At 44.9% G+C, this 27,860-nt stretch overlaps 1 protein-coding gene across 2 annotated transcripts in view; it reads left to right on the top strand.

The window, feature by feature from the left end:
• Window positions 1–27,860, top strand: part of pole (polymerase (DNA directed), epsilon) — a 157,441-nt gene that overhangs the window by 46,953 nt on the left and 82,628 nt on the right. For both annotated transcript variants that reach the window (XM_038776503.1, XM_038776577.1), the window contains 9 exons: window positions 1,700–1,846; window positions 2,217–2,362; window positions 3,132–3,280; window positions 7,877–7,969; window positions 9,350–9,494; window positions 10,430–10,587; window positions 12,237–12,432; window positions 22,872–23,086; window positions 26,798–26,900. In XM_038776503.1, coding sequence (XP_038632431.1) covers window positions 1,700–1,846; window positions 2,217–2,362; window positions 3,132–3,280; window positions 7,877–7,969; window positions 9,350–9,494; window positions 10,430–10,587; window positions 12,237–12,432; window positions 22,872–23,086; window positions 26,798–26,900 — 1,352 coding nt within the window. The remainder of the gene's footprint in view (window positions 1–1,699; window positions 1,847–2,216; window positions 2,363–3,131; window positions 3,281–7,876; window positions 7,970–9,349; window positions 9,495–10,429; window positions 10,588–12,236; window positions 12,433–22,871; window positions 23,087–26,797; window positions 26,901–27,860) is intronic.

Here is a 27,860-nt window from a genome sequence, read left to right as displayed (position 1 = left end):
ATGGAACAGTTCCTCGATGTGCTGGACATACCGGCAGTGGAGAAGGAGAAAAAAATAAGCGCTGGAAGCATCGCTCGGGCTAGGCGAAATCATGGCATGCATCAGCTCCACGCACTCCGGGAAAGTGCTGGGACCGGATGGGTTCCTGGCAGACTTTTACAAAAAAAGTCTCAGTGCCGCTGGACCTGCACCTGTGGGAGATGTTGAATGACTCACTGTCTAAGGGGGCACCTGCCTCCTACCCTGGTACATGCCGCAATCTCACTGATCCCCCAAAAGGACAAAGACCCACCAGAGTGTGGATCATACAGACCCATCTCTCTCCTAAACACATGCGAAAATCCTAGCGAGACGATAGGAGAGCTGCCTGCCGGATGTGATTGTGGAAGATCAGACTGTATTTGTTAAAGGAAGGCAACTAACTGCAAACGTCAGACACCTGCTGAACATAATAATGACTCCATCTGGTGAGAGGACACCAGAGGTGATCGTCTTCCTGGACGCTGAGAAAGCTTTTGATTGAGTAAAATGGAGGTACCTCATGGAGGTGCTTGAACAGTTTGAGTTTGGTGAGTGATTAATCACGTGGTTGAAGCGCCTGTACAGCGCTCCTTTGGTAAGCATACGGAGAAACCACCAGCTCTGAATATGTTGCTGCACAGGGAAACAAGGCAGGGGTGCCCACTATCCCTACTCCTGTTTGCACGAGCAATTGAGCTGCTGGTTATCGCCCTTAGATCGGCGGATTGGTGGGCAGGTGTCCGAAGAGTGAGACTCTTATGTTCTCTACTCCTCTATGTGGATGACTTCCTTTACGTGTTGAACCCCCTCGCCAGCATGGAAACATAACCGGGCTTCTTTTGGCACCTTCTCCGGTTACAACCTCAGCCTGGGTAAGAGCAACATCATCACGTAACAAACCCCTGAGAGGGAGGAGAGGAGCTGGAGGAATTATTGTTTAAAGTAACACAGACCAAGGTACAAACGAGGGAAGAAACCCCCAAACATACCAGGATACAGAAGGGGGAAATGAGAAAATACTCCTACCGCTCAGCGACAGGGACCCTAGTGGAACCCAATAGACTGTTCTGAAAATCGAACATTGTTGTACAAATGTAAATATGATCCAGCGGTAGAACCCTGGTCACGACTATGGTGACAAGAAGCGATCGGAGGCTGACCATTCAAACCTATGTCATTGTACGATACTTTGTGTGGAACCCAGTTTTTTTTCTTCTTGTTTATTCTGTAACTTATTTGAAATACCAATAAAAATATTTTCAAAAGAAAACTTTTAGCTCCTGTTTGAAAAGTGGGGTCTTTATTGCTGTTCATGTTTAATCTGACCTACCCTGTTCATGCAGGCTCGATAAAATTACTCTATATGGGCTTTTCACAGTAACTTCATTGAAGCCTACTTGTGACAATAAGTGGTTATTATTATAATGTTATCATAAAAAAACATTTAATTCTCCCTGAATATGATTTTCCAAGAACACGAGATGGGAGCAGCAACAGCTGACCATACTGTCCATTGAGCCTGTTTCCTCCATTCAATACTATCATGGCAGATCTTTGACTTCAACTCCACTTTCCTGCCCAGTTCCCATTCAATTGTTTTGATTAAATGGTACAGGTATAACTGGTAAATATTGCTTCTTAAAATGACATGCTAATTTTGCGTGATTTGTCTTTATAGTGCCAGCCTCGCGCAGTGAATATCATCGTATTCAACAGCAGCTTGAATCTGAGAAGTTTCCTCCTGCTTTTCCAAATGGACGGCCACAAGCTTTCCATGAGCTATCCCGTGAAGAGCAGGCCAAGTATGAAAAGAAGCGACTGGCAGGTAAAACTAAATTAATTTTTTGTTGACAATGTTGCTGGTTTATGTCTGGATATCTTCAATTTCGTATGTTTTGGTTCTTGCAGTCATTTATCTTGACGACAGATATCCTCTGTTTCAGAGGGTAACAAGCCACCCCCTCCCAGGACTTAGCCTGTGGCCACTGAGAGGTGTATAGTAGTAAGATGAAACTACGCTGGCTGAAATCAACCAAGTCAGTAAAATGTACAGTTGTAAAATGTAGTTGATTGACCCTATAGATTCTTGATAGAAATGAACTCAATCACACATTTTTACCTTCTTAGATAAAAAGTGTTTGGTTTCCGTAACTTGCATGGCAATTGCCTCCAATGCACCTCTCCATTTATTTCAGACTATTGCCGCAAAGCTTACAAGAAAATCCACGTCACTAAGATTGAGGAACGTGTAACAACAATTTGTCAACGTGAAAATTCTTTCTATGTGGATACAGTCCGAGCTTTCCGTGATAGGCGGTATGAATTTAAAGGCTCACACAAGGCAAGATTTTGCACTTTTTTGATTCTTTTTCTTTGTGATCAAAGTCTTGCATTTCAATATCATTCTTTAGCAAAATGGCCAGAGTGAATTCAGTATTTATAAATATTTGTTTTTTGGGAGGAATATCCATAATCCAATTTATTTGTGGTTTCCTTTAGTTTTTCCCACCCACGTGCTTAACTACACTTGACCAGGTTCACAGATTATCTTTGGGTCATCTTAACTATTTTAAGTCTGTAATTTTTGTCCTCAGGAAGTACACTCAATGCAAGTACCAATTTTCTGCTGTCACCTTTTTAAAAAAAAAAATTTAGATTACCCAATTATTTTTTCCAATTAAGGGGCAATTTAGCGTGGCCAATCCACCTACTCTGCACATTTTTGGGTTGTGGGGGCGAAACCCACGCAGACACGGGGAGAATGTGCAAACTCCACACGGACAGTGACCCAGAGCCGGGATCGAACCTGGGACCTCAGCGCCGTGAGGCGGTTGTGCTAACCACTAGGCCACCGTGCTGCCTGCTGTCACCTTTTAAATTAAAAAGCCTTGATCCAGGACTTGAATAGACAATCCAGTGCAGAGCTGACAGTGTGATGCATTATTGGAAGTATCTTCATTCTGATACATTTGCATCTGTTGGTCATTGCACTGAAAAACAATTATATGTGAAGCACTTTGCGATGTGTTTTTATCTTTGTATGTAAGCAAATTTTTTTTTCCCCGATTTAGTTTCTTCATATTTTGTTTTTTGTTTAACTTTTTTTCTAGGTTTGGAAGAAGAAGCTGTCAGCTGCTGTTGAAAGTGGAGATGCTACAGAAATCAAGCGTTGTAAAAACATGGAGATCTTGTATGAGTCCCTGCAGCTGGCCCACAAGTGTATTCTAAACTCCTTCTATGGCTATGTCATGCGCAAAGGGTTGGTAACCAAATTAATACAAATGACAAACAGTTACAGCTTGTTTTAACAGTAATAATTATAGCATCATGCACTGGAATATCGATCTGTAGTACCTCCGTACTCTGGTGGAGTTTGGATCTGCTATTGGATTGCCAATTTTAGTCCAGCATCAATGTTCAAAAATGAAAAGAGCCCTCAATGCCTCCCCGTGGTTTAGAAGGAAGGGAGAATAATGCCTCTTTGGGGGAACCCAATGACATACTGGATTGGTGTATTATATCATGGATTAGAACATAGGTTCATTACCATAATTGCAAGTGATTCACAGTTTTAAAAGTTTCTGTCGGTTCAGATTCAGATTTAGGAAGGATGCAAAGGCATGAGGGAGAGGTACAGAAAAGATTTAAGAGCATGGTTCCAGGCCTCAGAATTCAGATAGAGATGGATTGGAGAAACTGGGGCTGTTCTCTCTTGAGAAGAGAAGGTTGAGAGAAGATGTGATAGAGATATTCAAAGTCATGAACAATCTGGACATGGAAAATGCAGCGGGGGGGAACTGTTCCCATTAGCAGAAGGATCAAGAACCAGAGGCCACAAATTTCAGGTGAATGTCAAAAGAACCAAAGACAACATGAGGAAAAGCTTTTCTTTACTGGCGAGTTTTCTGTGATGAGGGGGTTATCTTATGAGGACAGTTAAACCAGTTGGGCCTATACCCATTGAAGTTTAGAAGTGATCTTATTGAAACATAAGATCCTGAGGGGACAGAGTGGATGCTGAGAAGATGCTTCCCCTTGTGGGAGAGACTAGAACATAGGGGCCACAGTTTAAACATACAAGGGGCTGGATTCTCCGTTTTGGAGACTAAATCCCCACCCCGGCATAAAAATGTTGGTCTTTTATGCCAGGAAAATTGGCGCAAAACGGCCACCAATTCACTGTTTTGCTGAGGGCTAGCAGGGAGGCAGCGTAGAGCTCGCAGCCCTAGCTGCCGATACAACCCTGAGCACTTGCGGTTCCATCGCCACGCATGCGCACAGCGGCGGTCTACAGTGAGCGTACTGTGCTCCATGGTAGACTCAGCTCTTGGACCCGGACCGCAAAGTAGTGTCCCTCTTTGACTGCTCATGCGCCCCGGACTGCCCGCCCACAGTGTCGCCAGACCTGAATGAAGCTTCCCCTGCCCACGGATCGGCCCTCCCCCGACTGGCGGCCCAGGACTGAGTCCGTAGCTGCCACGTGAGGTCTCCGGACAGTGTGAGCACACGTAACCCACGCCGCCGGGAAGTCGGCCGGTCGGGGGCGCATCATCGTGGGGCGGGCCTCAGGCAATGGCCCGAGGCCATGGATAATCGGCGCAAGAGTACGCTGTTTTTCAGGAGCGGAGAATACAAAAACCGACGCCGCTCCCAATATGGGCATCAAAACGGATTTTCTGCCTCTTCGCCGAACGTGATTTTTGGCATCGGGGAGCAGAGAATTCAGCCCAAGATGTCTCGTTTATAACTGAGATGAGGTGAATTTCTTTCCCTCAGAGGGTCTGTGGAACTTGTTTTTTCCAAAGGGCAGTAGCGGCTGGGTCATGGAATATTTTTAAGGCAGTGGCGGATAGATGGTTTCTTGACTATCAAGGGAGTCAAAGGGTATTGAGCGTAGGCAAGAAAGTAGCATTGAGGCCACAGTCAGTTCAGCCATGATCTTAATGAATGAAGGATTAGGCTTAGAATCATAGAATTTACAGTGCCGAAGGAGGCCATTCGGCCGATCGAGTCTGCACCGGCCCTTGGAAAGAGCACCCTACCTAAGCCCACTCCTCCACCCTATCCCTGTAACCTAGTAAGCGCACCTAACCTTTTTGGGCTCCAAGGACAATTTAGCATGGCCAATCCACCTAACGTGCACATCTTTGGACTGTGTGAGGAAACCGGAGCACTTGGAAGAAACCGACGCAGATACGTGGAGAAAGTGCAAACTCCGCAGAGAGGCTTGGGGCTGAATGGCTTATTTCTGATCCAGAATTCGTATGTTCATATGAATGGATGGATCTGGAATGTACTGTCTGGGAAGGAAGTGGAGCCACATTAAATCAAGGCTTTCAAGAGAGAAGTTGATAATTATCTGAAAGGGAAAAAAAATAAAGGCTATAGGGAATAAGCAGGGGGGTGGGGAGTGTGACTAACTGTGAGTAGCTTCACAGATTTCCGTGGACACAGTGGGCTGATAACCTTTCTGTTCTGATGCTGTAGACTGTGGCTTCATTAACTGGCTCGGTCTAAAATTTTTCTATATGTGCATAGTTTATTTTTGTCCTCCATGTTAAAAATGCGAAGTGATACTGCAGATGAAATGTAATTTATTCTATGGGATCAAATGGGATTGTCTCTTAGTAAATCCAATTGCAGTATTTTTTCCTGGAAACTGAATGAAATAATTAAATCTATCTCTTGTGTCTGGTGCATATCTGTTACATCAAGACTTTGAAGATTGTTTCATCTCGGATCTTCACAAGGCTGTGCAGGAATTAGTGGATAACTGACTGAAATGGGAGCTTATCTGTTAAATGACTATATATGCAATTAACTGAATATGAACATGAATGAATTGGAATGTTTTTGATTTGGTCAGTCAGCATCAGTGAATAATAAAAACTTTAAACTGGGCTGCAATTATAGGCAAATGGGGGAAAACTCAAATGCCTTCAAAAATTTTAAGTTGATTTTAACTGCCATTTTTTGTACGTCTTCCAGTTGAAAATGGACCAGTAAAAGTAACATTTAGAATATACTAAAACAATGTAAAATTAAATAATGTTGAATAAAAGGCTGTGGGCGCGATTCTCCGCTCCCCACACCGGGTGGGTGAATCGCGGGAGGGCCCACGACAAATTTTGCGTCCCCCGCGATTCTCTTCCCCCCCCCCCCCCCCCGCTCGTTTTTCGCGGCGATTCTCCGACCCGGATGGGCCGAGCGGCCTGCCGTTCGCGGCCATTTCACGACGGCGGCAAACACACCTGGTCGCTGCCGTCATGAAATGGAACTGAGAAGACCGTTTGGGGCTTGTAGGTGGCCTAGCAAGGAAAGAGGACCACGATTGTGCTCGGGAGGGGAAAGGCCCGTGATCGGTGCCCACCGATCGTCGGGCCGGCGTCCAAATCAGACGTACTATTTCCCCTCCGCTGCCCCACAAGATGAAGCCGCCACGTCTTGCGGGGCAGCTGAGGGGAAAGACAGCCACCGCGCATGCGCGGGTTCGTGCCGTCAGCGTCATGACGTCAGCCGCGCATTGCGCGGGTTGGAGCCGGCCAACCTGCACATGCACGGCTGACGTCATTAGGCTCGCCGGCCACGTCATTCTTGGCGTGACGCCCCCGCGGTCGAGAGATACGGAGCGCCGCTCCTAGCCCCACCAGGAGGGAAGAATAGGGGGCGAGGAGTGGCCTCAGAGGCCGTTGTGAAACTCGGCCGAGTTCACGACGGCCCTCCCGATTGGGAGTGGAGAATTCCGCCCTGTGTTCCTTAAATTATAAATTTCTGGAAAACATTTTCTTGAAGAGTTCTACTGTGTGCTGAGAGCTTGATGCTAAAGTCTATTGAAGCTGAATTATTGGTGAAGGTTTTTTGTTTTTCGCAAATGCCTGGGATGTCAGTTCCAGAAAGTGCATTTCCTTTTGATCCATTTGTCCTCTTTGTTGGAATTGAACAAGCTGACCAGCTTTTCTGCAGGATCAGCCCAGCTTGAATCAACCTTGGCCTCTGCTGTACCTAAACCCTTCCAAGAGTCATTTATCCTAATCTCTGTGAGGTGCACATTTGTGCGGCCCGTTTTGTTTGAACTCAGTGGAATTGGTTGAAGGGGAAAAATAATGCATGGAAAACCTATAAAGAAATATTTCAAATAACTTGTTTTGTATTATCCTTTCTTAAAAATAAATTGCAACTGACCCAAGTTAGAATTGGTAATTTTTGTAATTTGACGTTTTTTATATTAGCCAATCAGATATAAAAAATTTGAACTGGGATAGAATAAGTATTCCACATAAATCTTTCTAATCAGGTCCTAACACGAGGAGGGTGACTGATGAAATATCTGTTGAATGATTTTCTTTCACCAAATTTATTTTGTATGTTTTATCTACCACACAGCTTATGTTTGCAAGTTTATTGCACTTGGACATTATTGGCTCTGTTCCCATGCTATGCTAAACACTGTAAGAAGTCTTACAACACCAGGTTAAAGTCCAACAGGTTTGTTTCAAACACAAGCTTTCGGAGCGCAGCTCCTTCCTCACCTGAGGAAGGAGCTGCACTCCGAAAGCTCGTGTTTGAAACAAACCTGTTGGACTTTAACCTGGTGTTGTAAGACTTCTTACTGTGCTCACCCCAGTCCAACGCCGGCATCTCCACATCATGCTAAACACTGTAAGGCATTTTGTAATCATTGGGGTCAGACCACATGGAACAGTTTGGAAAAACTGTCTAATCTAGCATCGAGAGGGGCTTTAAAACTGGACCATTTTATCTTTTCAATCCTGGAGGGTACTTTACTGCAGCTAAACTCAAAATGATCATGAAATCCAGGGAAATAACTTTTTTGTGTGTGCTCTCTGACTGGCAGGGCTCGTTGGTATTCTATGGAAATGGCTGGGATTGTCTGTCACACTGGAGCTAATATTATCAAACAGGCCAGAGAGTTGATCGAACAAATTGGGTAAGTCATTCTGAAGTACAGGCACACAATTGGTTCCTTGAAATTAACATTGTAAGTCGGAACTGGTTTTCCCACAGGAACAATATTGTAAATGAGGGATTGGTTCCTTTCCCAAGGGGCGATATCCTATTTTCACTGAATAATGAAAAGTTTGTGCGATCTTACTTCAGTGTAATTGTCTTACAGTAGCTTATCCACGATGCAATAGTGCCTATACTTTTTTTAAAGTTGAGGACTGTCTGTATGAACTTCATGGCTGGTGGAAGAGACTAAAGAGCTGCCTGCTCACCACACCCATAGACAAAGAATCATGGTACTTTGCCTTGGTTCGGCAAATGCTCACCCAAGGCCCTGTCTTTGGGCAGAGATCTGAAAAGAAGAGCTATAGGTGCACATAGCCAAGTGAGAAAATTATGACGTTGAGATAACCGAGACCTAGCATGAAAATGGGCAACTGATTTGGAACTACATGTTCCTGGTTACAAGCTGTTCAGGAAAGAAGGCGGAGGGGCAAGGCAGATTGGCGACCAAAAGGAGATTAATTCATGGAAACGGAAGATATGACTGAGTTACTAAATTAGTACTTTGCCTCTATCTTTACTAAGGAGGAAGATGTAACAAAAGTCCGAGAGAAAAAGCAGGTAGTTGATAAACTGGATGGACTAAGAATTTATATTACCCAAATAGGGGAAAGGGTAAGGAGGAGAAGAACTTCTGAAATGTGTTCAGGAGAACTTCCATGATCGGTATGTTCTCAATGCAACTAGAAAGGCAGTATTGCTGGGTCTGCTGCTGTGAAATTTGGTGAACCAAGTGTCTGTGGGGCAACAGTTGGGTAAGACTGATCATTGTACCATAAAGTTTAGATTAGTAATGAGAAGAACAAGAAACAATTAGAATCATAGAGCCCCTACAGCGCAGAAAGAGGCCATTCGGCCTATCGAGTGCACGACCCTCTGAAAGAGCACCCTACCCAGGCCCGCTCCCCTGACCTATCCCCGTAACCCCATCTAACCACATCTTTGGACTGTGGGAGGAAACCGGAGCACCCACGCAGACGGGAATTGAACCTGGGTCCCTAGCACTGAGGCAGCAGTGCTAACCACTGTGCTACCATGCCGCCCCTGTGCCACCGTGCTGCCTCAATCAATATACAACTTCAAAGTTAGAAGAGAGCTAATGTAATGAGAAGTGATCCAGGTGGGGTAAAATGGAACAAAAACTTGGATTGAGCTTTGCTAACTATTGAGAAAGCCAATAGCTGTTTTTGTGTTGCAGGGAAAAATGCCCGTCTTTGTTTTCGGCTAATGTGTGATATTTGTGACATCTGAAAATCTCACTTTCAACAAAAATCGCTCAACAGATTTGTTTTGTTAACAGGCGACCCTTGGAGCTGGACACTGATGGCATTTGGTGCGTCATTCCTAATTCTTTCCCAGAGAACTTTGTCGTCAAGTCAAGCAATGCTAAGAAGTCGAAGATTACAATCTCCTACCCTGGTGCTATGCTTAATATCCTGGTGAAGGTAAGGCCAAAACCAGCTCAGGAACCATTTTAAATATTACTGAACTAATGTGATAAGTATACAGATTGTGCTGGGATTGAGGTGGGGAGGGCATGAAAATATTGAATTGTACTATTAATTGTATGCATTAACTGGGTTTCACTTGAGCACTCATTGAAACTATGATATGGTTGATCTAGGAGATGTGTTCTTGTAATGTTTAACTCTATAAATAAATATAAGACTGAGTAAAGAACAAAGAACAATACAGCAAAGGAACAGGCCCTTCTGCCCTCCAAGCCTGTACCACCCTTGGCCAAAACCTTCAGCACTTCCTAGTGCCGTATCCCTCTTTCCCCCATCCTGTCCATGTATTTGTCGAGATGTCTTTTGAATGCCATTAATCTAAAGATTGGCTCCAGTGCGATCCTTCAACAGACTTTCTAGAATATAACAAATGGGATATTCCTGTATTTTCTATTCCTGCTTTTCACATTGTGTTTTTGAAGATGGAAAGATAAAGTTATAAAGATGTGCACCTAACCCCAAAGTTATATATTTTATTGAGCGTTTTTTCCTTGAACTGCTCGAGAGCCATTTTCTAATTTCAAAAGATTGGCGTTAGTGAGCGGGATTCTCCGGTCTTTCAGCCACGTGTTTCTCGGCTGCACGTTCGCTGGTGGCAGGGTTCTATCTTCCCACCGATTGTCAGTGTAACCACTCCACACCACCACAAACCCGCTGGCAGGGTCTGCTGCCGGCAGGAAAATTGGATCGCGACAACCACAGAATTCCGGCCAGTATTTTGTTTTGGGAGCGAGAAATGCAAATACAAAATTGTGTTATCTCAATACTATCCAGTTGCATTGCTGCCTTCAATGTACTGGATATGTAACATTGCTGAATGAGAATATTTATTTTGCTTGCAGCTCAACCTTAACTCTTTTCTGTTACAGGAACGATTCACAAATGAACAATACCAGGAGCTTGTGGACCCTGCAACACTGACCTTTGTCACCCGCTCAGAAAACAGCATCTTTTTTGAGGTTGATGGTCCTTATCTGGCCATGATTCTGCCAGCTTCCAAAGAAGAAGGAAAAAAACTCAAAAAAAGGTTTGGCAAAAGTAGAATGACACTTTTCCACAGTAGTTCTTTATAAAACTAGCTGATATCCTATGGTGATACTCATTGATACTCTGAGGTCGAAGATCTTTGCTGACTGAAGAGTCCAGGTGAGTGAAGTTTTTGGGGAAAAAAAGAAGAAATTGCATAGCTTTTTCCCCCCCAAATGGTCATTTGATGTTTAAGATTGGTGTGTACATGATATCTATAAGTAAAAAGAAAAGGGGAGGTAAAGACAGTCACATCATTCTTGTTTCTTTGGCTTGATACCTGAAATTTTCAAACGCTAGTTAATAAAAGCGAAATACTGCAAAATCTGGAAATCTGAAATTAAAACAAAATGCTGGAATAACGCACAGATTTGGAGACATCTGTGGAGAGAGAAACAAAAGTTAACGTTTTGCGTTTGTCTGACTTCTTCAGAGTCGTTACTTTGTTAACTTGTAAATTGCAAAGTTGTGTTTTTCTTAAATACATGTTATTTGCTTCCTGGCAAGAACGCTGCCGCCCACAACACTGACAATTCTGTTCAGTGCAGAGAAATAAATGAGTATCTGGCTTAATTGTTGCCCATTCCTCACCAAGTCGTCTATTATTGGAAGCTGTAGCTTTTGTGGAGGCTGATTTGTTTACCTCACTTATCCTTATTGACATTGGATGCCATGTCAAAATAATTCAGAGTATTAAAAGCAACTTGATTTCAGCTCCTCATTTCAAATTGCGTGCAAGAATATCTAGTGAAAGCTTTTAATCCATCTATTGCCATGATTCCATGCAGCCACCTTTCAAACAGTCATCAAGGTATTTTTATTATTTCTGTAGGTTTCATACAATGTACCAACACCACTAAGTATTGGGGAGCTTGGAATTACTAGTTACTGGCACCATTTTCCTTGGTCATGCTTGTATGAACTATGAAGGCAAGGCATATGATTATAATAGCACAGAAACACGGCCATTCTGCCCATCGTGTCAATGCTGACTCTCCTGAGGGGCAATTCATGTACTGCCCTCTCCCTACACCCCTGCACTTTTCCGATATTTAGAAAATGTAGAAAGATTTATGGCACAGAAGATGGCTGTGTGGGAAAGGAACCACCCCACCTCTTCTCATTTTCCAGTGCTTGGACTATTCGTTTCCATCTTCCCAGAATTTGGAATAAATCCCATTTCCACCACACAATCGGGTCCATCCAACAAATAGAAGCAAGCAGTATTCTAGCACAAGCTAACAACTGAATGTGTGGCTTCAGAGTTCTGAAGAAGTCATATGACTTGAAATGTTAACTGTTTCTCGCTCTGCAGATGCTGTCAGACCTGCAGAGTTTTTCCAGCATTTTCAGCTTCAGATTTCCAGATTTGGCAGTATTTTGCTTTTATGCTTAAAAGAAACAAAATCTTGTGTTACAAAGGTACTGCAAGCCCTCTCAGTATCTTACTGAGTGAGATGCCTTGACATGTACTTAAACTGTGAGATTAATGGACTGTTTGGCAAGGCAGAGCCATGGTGACGTAGCCCATTACTTGAGGGAGACCCATTTAGTCAGAAAACTTGTTTTGAAGGCAACCGTGGGTACTCCGTAACCACTATCGTCAATATGTTCTTGTGAGTGAGATTGACCACCTTTTGCATTTGACAGATATGCTGTATTTAATGAGGATGGTTCACTGGCTGAACTAAAGGGCTTTGAAGTGAAGCGCCGTGGGGAATTGCAGCTCATCAAGATTTTTCAGTCTTCTGTCTTTGAGGCCTTTCTGAAAGGCACCACGCTGGAAGAAGTGTATGCATCTGTTGCCAAGGTAGCAGATTACTGGTTGGATGTACTATACAGCAAGGTATGGGTGACAATATTTAGCTTTTACTGAAGTAATACAATCAACACCATATTTCTAGAATGACCCCCATTTAGGCCGGCGTCTTTCTTTTAAAAACTACTCGGGTTTGCTTTTCCTATTCCCCTTATCAGGGGATGGTTTAGCTCACTGGGCTAAATGGCTGGCTTTTCAAGCAGGCCAGCAGCATGGTTCGATTCCCGTACCAGCCTCCCCGGAGAGGCGCGGAATGTGGCGACTAGGAGCTTATCACAGTAACTTCTTTGAAGCCTATTCGTGACAATAAGCGATTTTCATTTCATTTCCTAAAGTCCATCTACTGATATTCTCCAGCAAACAAAAGGTCAATACTATAACTGGTCAAAATAACTAATCTGGAGTGATGGAATCCGACATGAATAGATGATTGGAAAACTCTATGCAAGAGAACATTTTACCGAACAGTCCATTTAGAATATATTGATACATTGAGCCATCATTGTGGATAAGTGGTATCAAATGAAGTTTGGCCAAACTTCAGTTAAGTTAGTTGTGTGCCTTTTGAAGTCTTCTTAAAGAATCCTCCTAGTTCTCCCCTCGATACAATATAACACCAGCTTACTTTAAGCAATTTAAATGTTTATTTTAACTACAAAGGCATGGATATTAACTGAACTATTCAAATTTGAAATAATGGTCCCAAAATGTATAAAATATTGTTTGTTTTTTTTCTTTCCAGAACTAAAACCAGGGGATTGCTGGTTTATGTCATTGTATAGCTTAATTGCTTGAATATTTTTATTTATATCCAATTTCCTTTGTTATTTTCTCTCGACCATTTGTTCCTTACTATTTATGGAATGCTATGTATCTTCCACCATGGAAACAGATGCAAAGTATTTGTTTAATGTCACTGTCATTTACTCATGCCCAATCAAAGTTTCTCGCCCTTCCTGCCTCAAAAGTTTAATCTCGTTCTCTTACGGAACCTTGCACTGTGTATTGTCATTCACGACCGTAGGATGTCTCGACGTGTTTTACAGCCAGTGAAGTCATTATGAAGTGCATTCACCATTCAACAGATCATAAAATTTCTATGCCCGCATCCTTGGCTAGTTCACTTTCCGTGTCAATTTTTTGGTCATCCTTTACTGATTTCTAAATCCATTCCTCAGGCTTATTACTTTTTTTGACTTTAACTTGTTAACCACAGTTGGATCTCTTTTCCTGTCTCTATATTCCTTCAGGGTATGTATATTAGTTATGAATTATGAGTTGATTCCTAAAATGTTTGCCATTGCTTATCTAGATAATTTTTTAAATCCAGTTTATTAATCTACCTTGGCCAGCTCACACCTCACTCCTATGTAATTTTCTTCATTCAGATTTAAGATCCGAGTGTTGTACTTAACTAAATCACTCTTAAACAGATCATTATGATCTCTCTCTCGAAATCAAAAACAGATCATTATGGTCTCTTTCTCCAGAGGCACCTTTTACTACAAGGTTACTAATTAACCATTTCTCATTGTGTAATGCTAGATCTAAAATAAACTGCCCCCTAGTTTTTTATCTCCTGCTGTTTATAGAGATAAAATTTGTTACTTTATTACCCCAAAAAGGTCCGACAGAAAAAACGAAGCATGGGAGGCCTGGCCCTCCCAAACCTACAATACTACCACTGGGCAGAGGGGTTGGGTGAGGCTGGAGTAAAGCTCCTGCACAGGGCCGCCCTGTGAGCCCTCGCCACAACGGCACTCTCATCCCGCCAGCCAAGCACTCAACACGGCCAGTGGTGGTAGCCACACTCCAAACCTGGAACTAAATGAGACAGCACGTCGGCCTAACCAATATGTTCACTATGGTCCCCATCTGCGGCAACTACAGGTTCGCGCCAACCATGATGGACACCACCTTTAAGAGGTGGAGGCAGGACAGGGGTCACTGACTAATAGAGAATTCTATGTGGAGGATAGACTAGCGACGTTAAGAGGAACTGACAGAAAACCTACGATACCCAATGGGAACGAACTGTGACACCAACAGGTAAAGAACTTCCTCCACAAGGAGACAACAACATACCCATGGACGCCGAGACATTCAACGTTAGAGGAACTACTGGACGAGGGCAATTTGTGTGGGGGGGAACAGCAGGAACCTGCATGGATGACTGCGAGAAGGGGCACACTCTCCGCTGGCTGAGACATGGGGAAAATGGAAGTACGAACTAGGGATTGAAATAGGGTAGGGACCGTGGAGCGAAGCACTGAACAGGGCCAACTCCACCTCCACATGCACAAGGCTAAGCCTCATGCAACTAAAAGTGGTGCACTGAGCACCCATAATCAGATCCCGAATGGCAGGTTCTTCTTGGAGGTGGAGGACAAGTGTGAACAGTGCCAGGGAAGCTTGGCCAACTACACCCGCATGTTCTGGGCATTCCTCAGAATGGTCAGGTATTGGACAGCCTTCTTTGAAGCAACGTTCAAGGTTGTGGGTGTGTGGGGAGCCAAGCCCAATACGTGGCAGTCTTCGGGGTATCAGATTTACCTTTTTTTTAATTTAATTTTTTTTTAAAGAGTACCCAATTATTTTTTTCCCAATTAAGGGGCAATTTTTAGCGTGGCCAATTGACCTAACCTGCACATCTTTGGTTTGTGGAGGTGAAACCCACACAGACATGGGCAGAATGCAAACTCCACACGCTAGTGACCCAGGGCCGGGATTCGAACCCGGGTCCTCAGCGCTGCAGTCCCAGTGCTAACCACTGCGCTGCATGCCGCCCAAGTATCAGACTTGCCTAATCGTCTGCCGATGAAATCTTGGCTGGCAATCAGCAGCGCTACCCAAAGCTGCAGACTAACTGTCAGATCTGTCGAAATTTCTCCACTTGGTGAAAACCAAATTCACCATCCGAGGGTTGCAAGGGGGCTTTCACATGGCATGGAAGCCATTCACCAACTTATTCCAAGACCTGTTTGAAGCCAGCAGCCGATAGAGTGAGGGGAGGAGAGGGGAGAAAGAGTTGCATGGGGGCCACTACGGCACAAAAGAATAGAAAGAGGGAGGAAATTTGGGGGGGGGGGGAGGTGGAAATAGCTGAGATGTGGGGGGTTGGGGGGGAAGGAAAAGACCACAAAGGCAGGACTCTACATCAGGGACAGCAGCTCCCTCCCCAAACCAGCAAAACCAGTTTACATGACCTAGGGTTCTGCCAGGGCCAACAGACATAAACAAGCAAAACCCGAGGAAAATACAAACCAAAATACCAGGGGGACACCAAAACAGTGGAGGGGAGGAGACGGAGGTTAGGGAATCCGACAGCGGCGGGCAAGGGGGGGTTATTCCTATGTAAATACACGATGATCTCTTCTGTAAACTCTCAAAAACCGCAAAAATCTCAATAAAAATAATTTATTCAAGAAAATACTGGATACTGTTGAGAGAGATGGCTCACCAGGGGAAGGCAGCAGCAGCCAGGTTCATGGCACCGTGGCTGGCTCTGCTGCACAGCAGGGCAGGAAGAAAAATGGCAGGGCGATAGTGATAGGGGACTCGATCGTAAGGGGAATAGACAGGCGGTTCTGTGGACGCAATCGAGACTCCAGGATGGTATGTTGCCTCCCTGGTGCAAGGGTCAAGGATGTCTCGGAGCGGCTGCAGGACATTCCGGGGGGGGGGGGGGGGTTGAACAGCCAGCTGTCGTGGTGCACATAGGCACCAACGATATAGGTAAAAAACGGGATGAGGTCCTACAAGCGGAATTCAGGGAGTTAGGAGTTAAACTAAAAAGTAGGACCTCAAAGGTAGTAATCTCAGGATTGCTGCCAGTGCCACGAGCTAGTCAGAGTAGGAATGTCAGGATAGATGAATGCGTGGCTCGAGAGATTGTGCAAGAGGGAGGGATTCAAATTCCTGGGGCATTGGGACCGGTTCTGGGGGAGGTGGGACCAGTACAAACCGGACGGTCTGCACCTGGGCAGGACTGGAACCGATGTCCTAGGGGGAGTGTTTGCTAGAGCTGTTGGGGAGGGTTTAAACTAATGTGGCAGGGGGATGGGAACCGATGCAGGAAGTTGGAAGGTAGTAAAACAGGGACAGAAGCAAAAGGAAGTAAGGGGAAAAGTGCAAGGCAGAGAAGACATAGTCAAAAATCTAAAAGGGCGACAGTACAAGGTACAGTGACTGAGGGGAGCTCAGTGAATAGGTCCAGTAATAACAAAAGGAATAAAACTGGAGATGTTAAGATTCAAAACAGAGGTAAAAAAACCAACATTAGTGTACTTTACCTGAATGCTCGTAGTATTCGGAATAAAGTAAATGAGTTGATGGCACAAATCATCGTAAACGACTATGATTTAGTGGCCATTACTGAAACATGGTTAAAGGATGGTCACGACTGGGAGTTAAATATCCGAGGGTATCAAACTATTCGGAAGGACAGAGTGGATGGTAAGGGAGGTGGTGTTGCTCTGTTATTTAAGGATGACATCCGGGCAATAGTAAGGGATGACATCGGTGCTATGGAGGACAAGGTTGAATCCATTTGGGTGGAAATCAGGAATAGTAAGGCGAAAAAGTCACTGATAGGAGTAGTCTATCGGCCACCAAATAGTAATGATATGGTGGGGCAGGCAATAAACAAAGAAATAACTGATGCATGTAGAAATGGTACAGCAGTTATCATGGGGGATTTTAATCTACATGTCGATTGGTTTAACCAGGTCGGTCAAGGCAACCTTGAGGAGGAGTTTATAGAATGTATCCGCGATAGTTTCCTAGAACAGTATGTAATGGAACCTACGAGGGAACAAGCGGTCCTAGATCTTGTCCTGTGTAATGAGACAGGATTGATTCATGATCTCATAGTTAGGGATCCTCTCGGAAGGAGCGATCACAATATGGTGGAATTTAAAATACAGATGGAGGGTGAGAAAGTAAAATCAAATACTAGTGTTTTGTGTTTAAACAAAGGAGATTACAAGGGGATGAGAAGAACTAGCTAAGGTAGACTGGGAGCTAAGACTTTATGGTGGAACAGTTGAGGAACAGTGGAGAACCTTCCAAGCGATTTTTCACAGTGCTCAGCAAAGGTTTATACCAACAAAAAGGAAGGACGGAAGAAAGAGGGAAAATCGACCGTGGATATTGAAGGAAATAAGGGAGAGTATCAAATTGGAGGAAAAAGCATATAAGACTAGGGAGGTTATGTTGCAATTGTATAAGGTGTTAGTGAGGCCACACCTGGAGTATTGTGTTCAGTTTTGGTCTTCTTACTTGAGAAAGGACGTACTGGCGCTGGAGGGTGTGCAGAGGAGATTCACTACGTTAATCCCAGAGCTGAAGGGGTTGGATTATGAGGAGAGGTTGAGTAGACTGGGACTGTACTCGTTGGAATTTAGAAGGATGAGGGGGGATCTTATAGAAACATTTAAAATTATGAAGGGAATAAATAGGATAGACGCGGGCAGGTTGTTTCCACTGGCGGGTGACAGCAGAACTAGGGGACATAGCCTCAAAATAAGGGGAAGTAGATTTAGGACTGAGTTTAGGAGGAACTTCTTCACCCAAAGGGTTGTGAATCTATGGAATTCCTTGCCCAGTGAAGCAGTTGAGGATCCTTCATTACATGTTTTTAAGGTAAAGATAGATAGTTTTTTGAAGAATAAAGGGATTAAGGGTTATGGTGTTCGGGCCTGGAAAGGGGAGCTGAGTCCACAAAAGATCAGCCATGATCTAATTGAATGGCGGAGCAGGCTCGAGGGGCCAGATGGCATACTCCTGCTCCTAGTTCTTATGTTCTTAAAAGCATTCCCCAAACTTTTCGAGACGCGGAACTCCTTTTGACCTCCCAAATACATCTGGGAACCCCAAGCATTCTTATAATGGCAACACCCTTTGTTTTTGGCTGGGAAATAAGTGTGAATACCAAAATCAAATGTAACCAAGTATTTTTCAGCTATATCTATGCAGATATTAGGAAGAGATGGACAGTCACAAATGCATTCACCAGCTGTATGGGCCCCTCACATTAACCCCTGGCTAAGCCATCTTCCAATGGCCCCTTAACATTAACCCTGAAAGTAGTACTCAATTTAGGAGTGCGTAATCTAAAAAATAATCCTAATTTTAAAAAAGGTTTTTCCATCTGCCATTTTTAATGGAAGGAGTGATGCTGGAAACTGATACTTCTATCGGACATGGGCACTCTTCTTCTACCCCCGCACAAACAAACAAACAAACAAGCAAACAAGCAAACACACACACACACACACACACACACAGGCCTCTCCCTCAGAGGCACGGGTCTCACTCGCTCATGCACACAAATGTCTCCCCACACACGTGCCTGTCCTGCCACAGACCTCTTGAGAAACTCCGTGGACCGCAGTTTGAGAACCCCTGAACTAGATGTTGGACAAAGGTGCAGTCCAGATCAGGAAAGGAGATCCATTTATGGGAGTGTCCGGTGAAGAGGAAACCTCAAGTAGAAAAACATAGGTTGTGGAAACAGGTTAATTTTCTTTAATTGCTCTGTGAAGCAATATTATAAATAAATGAGTCAAAAATGTCTCCATTTTGGTATCTCTGGTGAAATAGTAAACCAGGCACAGAATTTTACTGCCCTCCCACTAGTGGTATCTTCTGATCCTGCCTAATTCAATGGACTTTTGTATAAAAGCAAATTACTGTGGATACTGGAATCTGAAACCAAAGAGAAAATGCTGGAAAATCTCAGCAGGTCCGGCAGCAACTGTAGGGAGAGAATAGAGCTAACGTCTCAAGTTCAGATGACGATTTGTCAAAGCTCAGCTTTGACAAAGGGTCATCTGGATTCGAAACATAGAACATACAGTGCAGGGGGAGGTCATTCAGCCCATCGAGTCTGCATGGACCCACTTAATGATAATACTAATTGCTTATGGTCACAAGTAGGCTCCAATGAAGTTACTGTGAAAAGCCCCTCGAAGCTATCACTTCCACCCTATCCTCGTAAACCAATAACCCCTCCTGACCTTTTTGGACACTAAGGGCAATTTATCATGGCCAATCCACCTAACCTGCACGTCTTTGGACTGTGGGAGAAAACCGGAGCACCCGGAGGAAACCCAAGCAGACACGGGGAGAGGGTGCAGACTCTGCACAGCCAGTGACTCAGCTGGGAATCGAACCTGGGACCCTGGTGCTATGAAACCACAGTGCTATCCACTTATGCTACCATGCTGCCCCTTAGCTCTTTTCTCTCCCTACAGATGCTGCCAGACCACTGAGATGTTCCAGCGTTTTCTCTTTGGTCAATGGACTTCTGAACGCCTCTCTCCATTTTCCGGCTTGCCCCTGCCATGACAGGGCTGTGAAATTCTACCTTTGAATGTATTTATGGTCTCTTTAGAAATAACAGCAAAACATTTTCCCTTTACAAAATACTGCTATAAATAGTGTTCATGAATTTATTTTCAGTTGACCCCTGAAGTAGTTGTTGTATTGTTGACATGTCGCTCATTCTTAAGGTGAGCACCAGCCTGCACATATGTATTTTTATTATTGTGGAGAAAAACAGCCACTCTGGAGTCTGAACAGCTCAAATGAGTAAAATACCTTTATTTGACTTCTGAGTCGATCATGTATTACGTTAAACTGCTATTAATGGGTCCAGGATCTTGCTAACAGCCACTAATGGCTGGTTGAATAATGCATTATTCACCTAGTGAGTTTCTTTGACCTCCTTAGTGGTACCACACATAATGAACAGATATTGGGCACAATTCTCCCAAAGAGAGACAAACAGTCGACGCTCCTCGCCCCCTATTCTCCACCACCCCTGGGGGGGGGGGGGGGGGGGGGGGGGGGGGGGCTAGGAGCGGCGGCGTGTGAATCCCGAGCGCCCGGCCTTGACGCTTGCGTCAAAGCAGCGCGCCGGGAATTATGCGGCCGGCGGCGTCGAAGTGACGTCAGCCGCGCATGCGCAGGTTGGCCAGCGCCAATCCGCGCATGCGTGGTTGCCGTCTTCCCCTCCGCTGCCCCGCAAGACATGGCGGCTTGATCTTGCGGGGCGGCGGAGGGTAAAGGGTGCGTCTTTTAGAGACGCCGGCCCGACGATCGGTGGGCACCGATCGCGGGCCAGATATCTCATGAGCACGCCCGTGGTGCTCGATCCTCCCTCCGCCCCCCACAGGCCCCACACTTACCGGTTGCACACTGTTCACGCCGGCAGCGACCAGGTGTGGTTGGCGCCGGCGTGAACCGGTCGGGTTCGGCAGGCCGCTCAGCCCATCCGGGCTGGAGAATCACCGGTCGCCGTGAGAAACGGCGAGCGGCAATTCTCCGAGCGGCCTGTCGCAAAACGCGACACGCCATTTTGGGGGGAGTTGGGAGAATCACGCGGGGTGCCAGGGCGGCATGTCGTGATTCGCCCGGCCCTCCCGCGATTCTCTCCCCCCCCCCCCCCCCCCCCCCGGCGTGGGGTGCGGACAACCACGCCCATTGTATCTTGTTTTGGCTTGACCCCCTCTACCCCATCTGCAATTGTTTTCCTTTTATTATTTGCACAGACTGTGACGGAATGAATACACATCATTTTTGTTTGTGATATGCAGATTTTGGCATAGAAACTTAAAAAGGCTCACGACTTTAAAGCATGTATGTTTTTCTGCTATTGGGAATTTGCAGTAAAGGGTAAATTCCAACAGCAACTTGCAATTATATAGCCCCTTACAACAAAAAATATTCCATCATGTTTCATGGAAACATAATGAGATGGAATTAGCTACTGAGTCAGCAAGATATTTAGGGGGGAGGGGGGTAATTAAAAGTTAGGTCGAAGAGGTGATGTTTAAAAGGGTCTTGAAGGAGGAGAAAGAGATTAAGAGGCAGAGGAGTATATATTTCTGGGAAGGTTACAGAAGGAGCATGAAAATGTTAAATTGTCGGTATTGATGGCCTGGAAGTTAATGGAGGTCGCAAATGAGCAAGTTAAACTCTGTGTGATATGACGAGGCAGCACTAACTTGGATGAGCTGAGGTTGATGTATAGTGGAGATGGGAGGTTTGACTGGAGCGGATTGGGATAGTATGAAGGTGACAAAGGCATGGGTAAGACTGAGGCGGAAGCAAGCAGTTTTATGCAGGTGGAAGTAGACGGACTTTGTGATGGCCAGGGTATGAGGTTGAAAATCAGGCACAGGCTTAAATACAATGCTGAGGTTGAGAGCAATTTGGTTAAGGCTAAGGCCAATGATAGGAGATTAAATAAATGATGAGGGTGTGACATTAATGACACATCATATAGTTTCTGTTATCCTAAAATTTAGCCTGACAAAATAATGGATTATGCAAGTCTGGATGTCTGATAAGCAGTCTGGCTTCTAAGTCTCAGATGAAGGGGAGAAGTGGAAAGATCAAGCCGCGTGTCGCAGCATCCATGTGTACAATTAACTCCGTGTCTTTGGCTGATATCACCAAAACATAGCATTAAGAGGAGGTGACCGCGTGCAATCTAAAGTCACTAGAAGTCTTAGTTCTGTTTGCGGGGGGGGGGGGTCTACCCATAAGGTGTGCTGGGAAATCTGCGATGTTCCCAGGTAAAGTTTTAAAGGCAATTGCCTGGAAGTGCAAACTTTATCAGATTATCAATTGACCCTCTTAGTGTGACTCACTTGTGCATTCTATGAGCCACATACATTCACGCACGGGGCCCTGTCCTTTGTAGATAAAAGGAACAAAGCCATGCATTATGCCTTTTCCAACTAAACAAAAGCTTGGGGGGGGGGGGGGGGGGTGCAGCCACTCCCTGGTTCATTTCCCATGGCAATGCCATGACCAATCATAGTCGACCAGCCTGGTTTGGATTTGAATAAAAGTTTGGCAAGCAACAGTTCTCTGCTGCATGCTCCATGATGACGCCTCTGACAGTCCACTTGCCAACCAATCATTCTCCTCATGCAGTACCAATTATTGTTCCCTTTACTGTTTGTTTATCTTCTGAGCTGTCGTTTATCGTGATGAGTGAAAGATGAAAAATTTTGATAGAATGTTTCTTTTATTCAACAATAAAGTTCTGTGCTACCAAACAACTGAAAAAAACTGATCGACACAGTCATCTGGCAAGCTTAGACAAGTTTTATCAAGATTGCCAGTGTGGAGTTTCAGCTTATCATAGGCATTGTTTTATGGCATTTGCTATTCTGTCGGCGGGAATGGTTGGTGAATTTTACATAACCATAATTTTGTCCAAGTTTGAATCACCACTGATTTCACAAATTTGCAAGAACACCAGAATCTGTTTTTTTTCCCTTATCTTTGTAGTCATGCCTCCTGTTTTGAAATGGGGGTTCAGTACCTGAGCAGAGCGGACCATTTATACAAATTTATTTTCCAAATGGAAGTGTAAATGTTGATAGACGTGCTTCATGTGAGAAAGTAGTTCCTTATGGGTAATTTGACCACTTTGTTTCAATTTATAGGCAGCTAACATGCCTGATTTGGAGCTGTTTGAATTGATCTCTGAGAATCGATCGATGTCCCGTAAATTAGAGGATTATGGAGAACAAAAGTCTACCTCCATAAGCACGGCCAAAAGGCTCGCCGAATTTCTTGGGGATCAAATGGTGAAGGACGCAGGGCTCAGTTGCCGTTTTGTCATTTCCAAGAAACCAGAGGGATCCCCAGTCACTGAAAGGTAAGAGAAGCCAAACATAGGAATGTCCCTTCCTAAATTGGTTCCTTGGCTTTCTTGCAATAATTATTTGTATAGTAGAATAAACCAATATTAAAGTGGGACGTATAATATGCTCAAATGTGAGTGAATATCTGCGATCATCAATAGAGAGAAAATTGGAGTTTTACGTAATTATTAAAATAATCTTTATTAGTATCACAAGTATGCTTATATTAACACTGCAATTAAGTTATTGTTAAAATCCCCTATTCACCATACTATGGTGCCTGTTCGGGTACACCGAGGGAGAATTCAGAATGTCCAATTCACCTAACGAGGACATCTTTCAGGTCTTGTGGGAGGAAACCGGAGCACCCGGAGGAAACCTACGCAGACACGAGAACGGTCAGACTCCGCTCAGACAGTGACCCAAGGCACGAATCAAACCTGTGTCCCTGGTGCTGTGAAGCAACAGTGCTAACCACTGTGCTACCGCGCCGCCCAAAACGAATTTGTCCCCAGTTAGAAATAATTTTGAGTTTCTGCCAGAGGAAACTAATTCTAAGTTTGGATTGTTTGTGTTTGTTTGCTCCTGTCTTCAAGCTTCAGCTTGACTCAGCGAGTAGAATTCTCCTCCCTAGATCAGAAGATGATAGATTTGAAATGTACACTTGAGCACATAATCCGGACTGACAACACATCAATGCTGCATTTTCAGACATATCATCTTTCACATAGTATATATTAAATGAGGGCTTGTCCGGGCAGAAAATATCAACTGGCGCTTTAAAGAAGAACATGGGCAGGATTCTCCGTAGCCCAATGCTGAAATTGTGGTCGATGATCGGGCAGAGAATGGATCCCCACGGCAAAATAAGGGCCTGCGCTGTTTGACGCCGGTCCATCTTGTTCCACTCCCTGCAAACTGCCGCCATTATGACGTGCGCCGTTTCAATGGTGTTGGCGCGTCATTGGCTAGCCCACCCGCGATGCTCCGCCGCCGATGGGCCGAGTTCCCGATGGCACGGGACATGTGTGGTCTCGACAGTCCAGGAACCCAGTGTACCAGCTGCGGGACCTATGCCGCTGGCCGGGGCTTCTGCTAGGGCTGGTGGGGGGTGGTCAGGGGATGGGCTGTCGGATCGCGGTTGGCGGGATGGGTCCGCGCACGGCCTGCGCCATGTTGTATGCCGTGACTGGTGCAGGTCGTCAGCCGTGCACATGCGTGGCCCAGGACCTGGCCATCCTCCGGCCGTTTTCGGCGCGGGCGGCAGGAGTTTCAGTTGGCGCCCGGTGCTAGCCCCACACTGGTACTGGAATCGGTGAGGGTTTCACACCGATTTTTCCAGTCGTGAAAGACAACACATGTCCCACTGGTGTCAGCACTTGGGGCTGGATTCTCTCATTTTCATGCTTTATGTCCTGATGCCAGCCAGGGAACGGTGGCGTTTTGCGACCAAAATGTTCTGTGCTAAACTGTCACCGTTTCTCCGTTTGGTGGGGGGCTTACAGGAAGACAGCGTAGAGCACCCAGCTCCAGCTGTCGATACGGCTGTAGAATTGCCTAGTCTGGCAGCCTGCAGTGGCCATGCCGTGCGCAGTCCCGGCCTGCAAAATTATGCACCCCCCTTTTGGCTGGCTCGCGAGCTTCGGACCACGTGTCCCCAGCCCCTAGCAAAGTCACCTTTGCAAGCGGATCAGCTCCCCCGACTGGTGGCGCTGGACTGAGTCCGCAGCTGCCACGCCGAGTTCCCGGGAAAGAAAAAGCACAGTCGACCGACGCTGTCGCGAACTTGGCTGGTTGAGGGCGGAGCATTGGGAGGTGGGCCTCCGGCAACGGTTATGCCACTTTGGAGAGTGCGAAGCATTGCGAAAGTGGCGGCGCTCCCGATTTCGGCGGAAATGGGAATTCACGGTCGATCGCTGAACACTATTCCGGCGTCGGCAACCGCAGAATCTTCCCCTTAGTCTCCCAGATGGAGAATCCAGCCCAATGTGACTTGGCCACCAATCCTTCCTGAAGATGGCAAATGTCACCCCACTATTTAAGAAGGGAGGCAGAGAGAAAACAAGAAATTACGGACATGTTAGTCGTACATCCGGCAGCCTGCAGTGGCCATGCCGTGCAACATGGTGCCGGCCGTGCGCAGTCCCGGCCAGCAAAATTATGCACCCCCCTTTTGGCCGGCTTGCGAGCTTCGGACCACGTGTCCCCAGCCCCTAGCAAAGTCCCCTTCGCCCGCGGATCAGCTCCCCCGACTGGCGGCGCTGGACTGAGTCCGCAACTGTCACGCCGAGTTCCCGGGAAAGAAAAAGCACAGTCAACCGACGCTGTCGCGAACGTGGCTGGTTGAGGGCGGAGCATTGGGAGGTGGGCCTCCGGCAACTGTTATGCCGCTTTGGAGAGTGCTGGAACATACAAAGAGGATGTGATAAATGGACACTTGAATGACAATCTTATTGGATATAGCCAAGATAGCTTTATGAATGAAAAATCATTTTTGACAAACTTGTTTGGAGAATTCACAAAGAGGAGTTGGGGGCCGTACCGTACTTGGATTTTCACGAGGTCGGTTAGAAAATTAAAGCTCATCAGATAGGAAATAGAATACCAGCATGGATTAAGGATTGGTTGACTGCAAGAGAACAGTAGGAATAAACGGGTCATTCTCACTTTGGCAGGCTGTGACTCGTGCAGTACCACTACGGCCAGTACTTTGAGTCCCAAATGTAAAGTTTCCAAGTTCGAAGATGCTACGAAGCTAGGTGGAAATGTGTTGTGAGCAAGAGTGGCTTCAAGGGGATTTGAACAGACTGAGTGAGTGAACAAGACCATGGTAGATGGAATATAATGTGGAAAAATGTGAGGTTACCCACTTTGGTAGGAGGAACAGATGTGCGCAGTATTCCTTCAGTGGTAAGTGACTAGAAAGTGTAGATGTACAAAGGGACCTGGGTGTCCTTATTGAAGTCCCTAAAAGCTAGGTGCAGCAAGAAATTAGGATGGTTAATGGCACATTAGCCTTTACCGCAAGAGAATTTGAGTACAGGAGTAGCAAAGTCCTGCTTCAACTGTTTGGAACCTTGGTTACATTGCACCTGGAATACTGTGTGCAGTTTTCGCCCCCTTACCTTGGGACAGATAATATTGTTACAGAGGGAGTGCAAAAATGGTTCAGGAGACTTGTTCCCAGGATGATGAGACTATCCTGTGAAAATACATTGCGTGAGCTGGGCCTGTATTCTCTACAGTTTTGATGGACAAGAGTTGATTTTGTTGATACTTAAAGCGATAGACAGGGTAGATGCTGGTTGGGGAGTATTTAACCAGTAGTCACAATTTTCAAATAAGGTGGAAAACCACTTGGGACCCATATGAGAATAAATATTTTTGTTTGGAGGGTTGTAGATCTTTGGAATTCTGCAACCCAGAGGACTGTGGAAGCTGAGTCATTGAGCATGTTGAAAGCAGAGAATGATGTGAAGGAACATTGAGATAGTGTGAGGGGAAAGGAATTGATGTGGATGATCAGCCCTGATTGTATTGAATAGCTTATCAGGCTCAATGGGCTGAATGGCCTTCTGCTCCTATATTCTTCAATTAAAATCAAACCAAAAATATTCATTCACTTATCATCAGATCAGCAAACCTATTCCGTTGGTTGTAAAATAATTGGGACATTTTGAGAATGTGAAAGACACAATATGAGTGCAACACTTACTCTCTTGCAGAGCAATTCCACTGGCCATTTTCCAGGCAGAACCAAGTGTTAAAAAGCACTATCTAAGGAAGTGGTTGAAGAGTCCTTCCTTACAGGACCTGGACATTCGATTAGTAAGTTTCACTTGAGAAAACTTTCTTCCTTATCACATTCATTTTTGGTATTTGCTTCAAGCTTTCAACTTCTGACTTCTTATTCTAAATCTTGGGTAACTGGCAAGTAATTATTAGCCAACGTTAACGTTAAGCATGCTGAATTCATTATCTAAAGTTCTGGCTTATCCAAATTTGCACATGATAGATATCAATCTGGGAAATGTGGCGAGTTGTCATGAAGAGAATAAAATTGAAAATGACATAGGTTAAATAATTGGGAGGAATGATGGCAGATATAGTTAAATGTTTCAAAGTGTGAGGTGATTCAGCATGCTTAAGAATGGCTGATCGGAATCCAGTCTAAATGAGGAAACACCTTTGGGATCCCAATGCATACATGCCATTAAAAACTAACGTGCAGCCACCAAAATGACAAGTATTACTGAGTTTGACACAAAAAATTGAATATAAAAGCAAGGAATGTATTGGTACAGTTATCCAGAGTATTGAAGTACTGTGGCCACTCTAATATGTAAGGACCAAAGTGGATATCCAGTGACAGTTTGTCAGAAAAGTATCTGAGGTGAAGGGATTTTCCTGTGATGAGGAAGTGATCAAATCAACTGAAGGTGAGTCAGTTAAAGGACAAGCTCTATCAGTATAATCTAGAACAATAAGATACAATAAAACTAGAATGTAGAGGGTTTGCTCAAACCAAGGGGATGAAAATCTGAAAGCATTGTCCCGGAAAGCTATAGAAAACCAATTGAAATGTTCAAAAGGGCGATGGATACTTGGAAGTACAAACAATAAAGAAAGACGGTGAAAGGATGGGAAATTAGAATTGTTTATGATAACACTGCCATGGCAAACAAAACAGAATAAGAAGCTCTACAAAGGGAGAGAAAGAATATAAGTCAATAGAATTATTCTCACACTCCAACTTGTCCATAGAGTTCGCCTATATTACAATACACA

The sequence above is a fragment of the Scyliorhinus canicula genome, chromosome 1 (genome assembly GCF_902713615.1).
Source record: "Scyliorhinus canicula chromosome 1, sScyCan1.1, whole genome shotgun sequence".
In the NCBI taxonomy this organism is placed as follows: domain Eukaryota; kingdom Metazoa; phylum Chordata; class Chondrichthyes; order Carcharhiniformes; family Scyliorhinidae; genus Scyliorhinus; species Scyliorhinus canicula.
The sequence above is the reverse complement of the archived record's forward strand: the minus strand, read 5'-3'. Positions and strand labels throughout refer to the sequence as shown.